Here is a 7,246-nt window from a genome sequence, read left to right as displayed (position 1 = left end):
TGTTTTATTTTGTGAATGAAACTTTTTAGTCCCACATCGTGGAGTTTCCAATTTTTAGTAGTTTTAAGAAACTATATAAAGCTTTTAGTCCCACATCGGGGAGTTTTTCTTCTTAAGTTGTATTTGTCAATTATATAAAGAAATTCACTACTTTTGTAAAATCTATGGGAAAGGGGTTGCTCTATATTTTAGAGGGACACCTAAGGGAAAATATTTTATAGCGGTTTTTAAGCATTCGCGATTTTCCTTAACGGTTTTTTCGGAGTTGCCAAGCTCAAGTTGAGCATCTACTACATATGCTAGTAGTAGGTGTATTAGGGTGTTTTATCCTGGAGATATCCGTCCTGTGAGGGCTATAGCATCACTCTTGAGTGTAGCCGGGCGTTAATGTCTTAAGGACAGCGTGTTGAACATGTGACTCACTCTATTTTCCAAAGTTTTGCCTTGTTGTTGTTGCGGAGATACGGGGAGCTTGTTCGTTTCGTCAAAGCAATCACTTCCATTATAAAGGAGCTAAGTATCAATAACTTTTGCTTATTTGATTTTTCTTTGTTTTTGATTATTGCACCCAACAGTTACAGAAACAGTTTATTGTTCTGAATTAATATTACTGAAACAGCATCAGGTATGATCTTTTTTTAATCCTACGTTGATCCGTAATTTTGTTCTTTGTAAAGTAGCGGCTCTGAATTTGGAACACCGATGTTGTGTTGTTTTCGCGTCTTTTTTTGTTGAGAAAATATCAATAGGTTTTCTAAATTATTTATTGAGTTTAGGCGTTTATTGATTTTATGCATTTATTGATGTGGTGTTGTTCTGTTTATAGCATTTCTATTTTTTTTTCTTGTTTGACAAAGTTGATCTGGTATCTGATTGAATCGAACAACCAGTGCCCACAGAATTTCAAACCGGAGATTGTCAACGTTTATAACTTAACCACTGTTACGCATTTGCATTTGTATATTAGATTTTTCGACAAAATAAGCCTCGTGTTTTTGCTAACTCGTTTTGTAATCTCATCACAGGAAGGAGGTAGTGAGCCTTTTGTTCGTCCCATAAAAGTTGCACAGAGTCGAGTATCTTTTTCCTTAATTCGCCGTAAGTGTAATTGTTGCTGATATCATGTACCGGAGCGCTTGTCTTGGCAAATTGGGTGTCAATATTCTATAATAACAACATAAATGGAAGATACTTGATCACGAACAACCAGATGCCAAACTCAAAAAGCAAAGTGTGGGAAATTTCATGGGAGAAAAAGCATACCCGTTAAAGTTTCTACAAATGATAAAGTAAACTCAATTAATTTCCAGTGATAATCATAAGACAATAAAGGGACTAAGGGAGAACTTCACTGTAATGGATATATAACGAAGAAGATTGAAGAAAAAAAGAAACGGAGAAGATGAAAACGTGGGCACATATATTTGGGAAGTTACTGCAGAAGCGATTGTTTGGCTTGGCTTGACTGAAGCCATGCAAAGATTTTGACTCAAAATAGATGCCACATCAGCACATATAACCATCGTCGGATGGAAAATATTGACGGTTGCAAAATTTTGTCTTCTCCATGTGTCAAAAGTAGAAGTCCGGTGATCCGAATCCTTCCCTTATATACGAATCTCTAGTTGGACTACACATCCATGAGTAATAGGCCCTGTAACATAATTAACTTTTCCAAAACATTAATGGTAATATATTTTTTTATTAGAAAATTTATTTTATTTTAATTAATTATTTATTATAGGTTAAAATTAAAAATTTATCATTATAATTTAAGTATAAAATAATATTATTACTTACGGTATAAAATGTTAGAAACGAAAAAATATTATACTAAAAATAAATAAATTTAATACCATTTGTTTGAAATTTTAAACTTAAAATAAAATAAAATAAATTTCAAAATAATGGCTCGATCTGGCCTGCCTGTATAAAAAACGGGCTTTGAACGGTCTTTGGATAGCAAATTATCCACTTTTACCCGACCCGAATTTGTTTATGGGATCATAAATATTAAGTTTGGCCTGTCCGAATTTACACCCCTAATTTTATGACATACATAATTATTTTTATTTTTTTCTCATAGCATGAATTATCTCATTAGCAACAAAAATATAGTCGGAGACGAGCCTTTGCTTAACAAAAAAACAGATTGTAAAGGGAAAATCAGTAGTCTTCGAAAGAGAGATTGGCCTGTAATAAAAATTTATCTATGTGCCACAATTAGTTTTTCCAAATCAAGAAAATGACTTGGTTTCTGAGTCACGCACTTACTGCACGGATCTATAAATGGACACGAGTGTCCCTCCGATTCCAATCAAACCGATTCAGGAGTGGGTCCCACCTCGACCTCTCTGACCACCGGAAACTTCAACCAATGGTCCCACGATAAAACGTTTTTTTCTTTTAACACCAAACTTTGTCGCCTTGATCCACTAGTCCTCCTGGGCGGTGTGACTCCAAGAAAAAAAATCGCTTCTTCTCATTCTCCGGGAGAAGAAACACCCAAGAAAATTCTTTCAACCAAAAAAATCTGATCTGAACTTTGAAGAAAAAATAAAAACTAAGAAATTTGTCTCGTACTTAATCTGTATATATAAAGAACGCGCGCACAGTTGAATCCCCTCTAAATCTTTGATCTGTTTTTATCCTCAGAAAAACATGGAATTCATCTGCATTTCAAATGTTCTTAGAAGGATGGTTAGTTCGTCAAGAACACTACTTAGACGAACTAACAACAACAACAACTGAATCAAACATTTATGAGACACATGATTCCGTTTTACGCGATTTAATCGAACGTGTTCTAGCTCATTACCAGCAATATTACGAAGCTAAATCGTTGTTATCGAAACAAGATGTGTTTATTTTGTTTTCGCCGGTTTGGTTTAGTTCATTAGAGAAGTCGTTTTTGTGGATTTCTGGGTTTAGACCTTGTTTAGCGATTAAAATCGTTAAGAATTCTGTTAATGATTTGAGTGAAGAGCAATCGGAGAAGCTAGAGAAACTGAAATTGGAGATTAAAGAAGAGGAGAAGGAATTGGATGAAGATTTGATTAGGATTCAGGAGAGTTTGGCTGCACCGCCTTTTTCGGAGATTGCGAGGAGGTGGGGGAGATTGGTTGTGAATGGTAACGAGAGGAGGCGGAATAGATGTCAGGAAGAAGATGATGAGGAGGAAGAGTTTACGACAATGTTGACTTCGGAAATGGAGATTTTGGTTCAGAGAGCTGATTTTTTGAGGTTGAAGATAACATTGAAGGTAATTGAGATATTGGATTCTGTTCAGACTGTCAGGTTTTTTGTTGCTATTGGTAAACTTCAACTTCGGATACGAAAATTGGGATTTCAGAGGGATGAACAGAGGAATGATGGCCAAGACTTTCCTCTTGGTGTCTCTTTACTCGAGGGGGTTATACCAGCTCCTCAATGCGACTGGAGCCTCAAGGATTGGTCAGGGTTCAAAGTTCAGAGCTCTGGATTTTGGATTACGTTTCAAAAGTTCATGGAAAATGAAAAAAAAAGAAGAAAAGTTCAAAACAAAAACAAATGCTGCTAAGAAAGCATCTCAAATGCAGAAGTGTTTTCAATAATGGCAGGTTTCTGAAATTAATATAGTAGCATATCAAGTAAGGTAAATCTTGTTGATGGTGATACAAGTTGAATCATCCTGCGCAAGGAACAATGGTCGGTAGGCTTGAAGTGACAGCAGTTTATTCACTCATTGGAAGCTACTCTTTTTTCTGGTTAGTCTGTGTTTCTTTACAGGCATATTGGTTGTTTGAGTGTAACCTGACAGCAGTTCCATAGAAGAATGATATGATTTTTACTCAGTCTTCTCCAATTTTTCATCAACTCCTGGCAAAACCTAACTGATTTCTGTTCATTCTTAGCTGCTCAGTCCGATAAATGTCAGCTAACACTAAACTCTGACTGCTATTCACCAATCCAATAATCACTTGACAACCATAAAGAATCCAAAGCTAAAAAAAGAACAGTTCAGCAAGATATAGAAGTCTAATTTTGAACTTTTTGAACACAAAATCTACTTGACATTATATATATATATATATATATATATATATATATATATATATATATATATATATATATATATATATATATGATTTGAACGATCACAACTGGATATATCTATAACAGCAGCAAACTTGCACCAAAAAAAGGGAAAAAAGAAACACTTCACCTGCACTCACAAAGCTTACACTAATTCCCGAACCAAAAACATATACCTCTACAGTCTATAGTGGAGTCATGGTGTAGAAAGTTTTTTTCCCCTTCTTGTGGCTCTGCTCATTGGCTGGAACTCTACTAACCAAATCTTCATATTTTTTGCAATTACCTCATCAAATTGAAAACTAGATATTTTTATCGTCATAGAGAAGTGCTTACATTTACCTACACAGATGAGATGGAAGAGAATGGCAGATCCTTTGGGAGAGATATCTTCGTTGAAGCAAAGAACCATTAAAGCTGTACAGCCCTCCAACCCCTTTTAACAAAACTTTGACACCCAAACAGTCACACTCTTGACTCTTCTGTTGCAAAGCTCATAACTTGCATGTTTTTCAGAGCTTGATTCTTTTGTTGAAACACAAACAGATATTTTTGAGGGCAAGAATCAGATAAACCTTCTCCTGAAGTTTCTCGTTGTCGCTTGGTACGAGCGCATGAGAAGACCAACACCTATTCCAATACCAAGACACATTCCCAAACCAATCCCTACACCGACTCTGACACCTGCATTGAACCATGAGAGTTGACCATCTTCATCGTAGTAAGCATCTTGAGGATAATAATCATGTGGGATGATTTTCCCTTCTGAATCATATTCGTCAGCTTCAGAATCTGAGACCTGTTTCAGCATGGAAAAGTCATACAAATATAAAAAATTAAAAACTAGTATACACCATTTTGTGCAAACGTACAAGTCAGAAGAAAGTTATTTCTAAGTAGAACTTAAGAAAGTAAATGATGTGTAAGGTAATCCAGTAATGGATACTACAGTGCCCGGTGAAACCAGGGTCAACCCTAATTAAGCAGATTGTATAACCAACAAATTTCAGAAAAGGATCATACTTTCACACACCGTCTCTGCAACCAGCTAAATAATCTGCAGTTATGCCTGATAACTAAAAAGCCATAACCTTGGCCACGAGTCCAGACTAAATCAAAGACTATATAGTCGCCAATCACAATACTTCGTCAAAATTTCCAGTAACTAATGCTTTTAACATGATATTCAGATAGACTCCATGAACCGTACATGGAAAATTCATGTGTAGATTCATCACTTAAAAACCAAATATCACCCAGACAATCAGACTTCACAATAGAGTGGTATTCCAAAAATAGAGAAGTTATGATTCAATTACCTGCACCTTCCTATGACGAACTACACCATTCGAATTGTGCTGCACCCTTTCGGTTTCCTCATCCTCCGGAATCGCATCAAGAGCACCATGTCTAGGAGGCTTTCTCCTAGGACTAAGATTAATCGTCTTTGTCAAAATCAAAGGAGTACCAGAACAACACCCAGCAACATAAACTTCAATTGATGGCGAAGATATCCCAAGTTTAGGTTGATAAAACGCAGACGAACCCGTAGAATTCACCGCTGCAGCCGTCGTACAACAATCCATACTCCATCCAGTCTTCGAATCATTCTCCAATCCTTGATGATTATTACCATTACCCCATGGAGATTCCATTCTTTCCAATGACCCACACAAGATAACAACATTCTCATTCTCATAAACTTCAAATTCAATAGAACCCATTACTCTAACACTATCAGTACTAACATACGTAACTTCACTCGTCTCTTTATCGATACGATCTCTACGTAATTTCAACGATACAGTATCAGATGACGGTATTCTAGAACCATTAATCTCTAACGAAACTCCAATTTCACGACGTAGATGGCAAATTTTAAGATATTCAGGCACTTTATCAATTAAACATGGAGATATTCTAACATAAAATAATCTGATCTCAAACCAAGACGAAGGAACAACATTCCCATTCATTAATTTACTGATATACGAACCATTGTTAGGGTTTACATTCAAAGTTGAGATCTTCGGCGTTGTTGTAGAATCCATTGCTGATGATGCTTCCGTAGAATCCATCGGTGAATTGAAGAAGATTGAGGATGAGAAATTGAATTTGGGTTGGGGGATTTAGTTTCTGTTCTTCATTTTCGCTCTCCCTCGATGAAATCGTTCGAGGGGGGAATCAAAACATGAAAATTCTGTGAAGGAAATTTTGGAGAAGATGATGATGACGATGTTGAAGAAGAAGAGAATTAGGGTTTTATTTGAGGAAATTTTGGGGTGATTTTGGTTATGACTAAAATTAGTGCTGCAAATTGGTTGTGGTCGAAGAGAGGAATGAATGGCGAAACCGAAGGGAGAGGAAAATCAGACATATGACTCAAGGACTTTCTCTTCTAACGATTGTTATCTTTGACGGAATATTTTTGGACAAGTTTGTTTGTTTTCTTCTAGTGTTTGTTTGTTTCCGGAAAAGAAACTGCTTCCTCCTTCAAGGGTGACAGTCCATCATCTACCAGCCAAACTGAGTTTTTTTTTTTCTTTTTGATTGTTTTGTTGATTTGTGGGTCTTTGATTAGGTAGATTCAGACTTAATTCCTACTTTCCGACCTGTTTGAGCGAGAGAAGGAGGTGTCGGGATTTTCTTAGGGAATCACCAATAATCATGGAATAACGGATCTTGAGATAATCTTGTCTCTTGTTCCTCACCAATATACTCTCACAAGGAAACCTTAACTTTAGCTCTAAAAGCTATATAAGAAATCTCTCACCGATTTCTTAATCGTTTTCTATACAATACAATTCTACAAGGCCTAATTATCTATTTATATAGGTTACAAACTTGGCCACCAAAAATTATAACCGGTTTAGGAAATCCCTTTCCTAAAATATCACGGCTAACTTTAGGAAATAATTAATTAGCCTTCAATTAACTAACATGAAGTGTCAGTGGTTTATGAGTCAATTGAATTAGGTTTAACTCAAAAAACAAAAAATTGAGTCAATTTAGATGAGTTACGTGGTTTCAGTATCAAATTTGTTGTTAACCATTAGGGGTTAGTCCAGTTGGCCAGGAGCCTGACTCTCAAGTAAGAGGTCAACGGATCGAGTCTCCGCTCACGAGTTTGGAGATCTCATGAAATACTCCTTATATGTAGTTTAAAATCTAG

The 7,246-nt window shown here is 36.0% G+C and overlaps 2 protein-coding genes across 2 annotated transcripts; one reads left to right on the top strand and one right to left on the bottom strand.

Moving 5' to 3' along the window:
* Positions 1-2,575: 2,575 nt before the first annotated feature.
* On the top strand, positions 2,576-3,798 carry LOC113304209 (protein DOG1-like 4). Its single transcript, XM_026553266.1, has one exon. The coding sequence runs from the start codon at positions 2,684-2,686 to the stop codon at positions 3,557-3,559; it is 876 nt and encodes a 291-aa protein (XP_026409051.1). The 5' UTR covers positions 2,576-2,683; the 3' UTR covers positions 3,560-3,798.
* A 566-nt stretch (positions 3,799-4,364) lies between these two features.
* LOC113304208 (uncharacterized protein At1g01500-like) lies at positions 4,365-6,440 on the bottom strand. Its single transcript, XM_026553265.1, has 2 exons — positions 5,394-6,440; positions 4,365-4,873 (listed from the first exon to the last, which is right to left on the bottom strand). The coding sequence occupies exons 1-2, from the start codon at positions 6,150-6,152 to the stop codon at positions 4,640-4,642; spliced, it is 993 nt and encodes a 330-aa protein (XP_026409050.1). The 5' UTR covers positions 6,153-6,440; the 3' UTR covers positions 4,365-4,639.
* Between the last annotated feature and the right edge of the window lie 806 nt (positions 6,441-7,246).

Source organism: Papaver somniferum, chromosome 8 (assembly GCF_003573695.1).
Source record: "Papaver somniferum cultivar HN1 chromosome 8, ASM357369v1, whole genome shotgun sequence".
Taxonomy (NCBI): Eukaryota; Viridiplantae; Streptophyta; class Magnoliopsida; order Ranunculales; family Papaveraceae; genus Papaver; species Papaver somniferum.
This window is presented reverse-complemented; position numbering and strand designations above follow the sequence as displayed.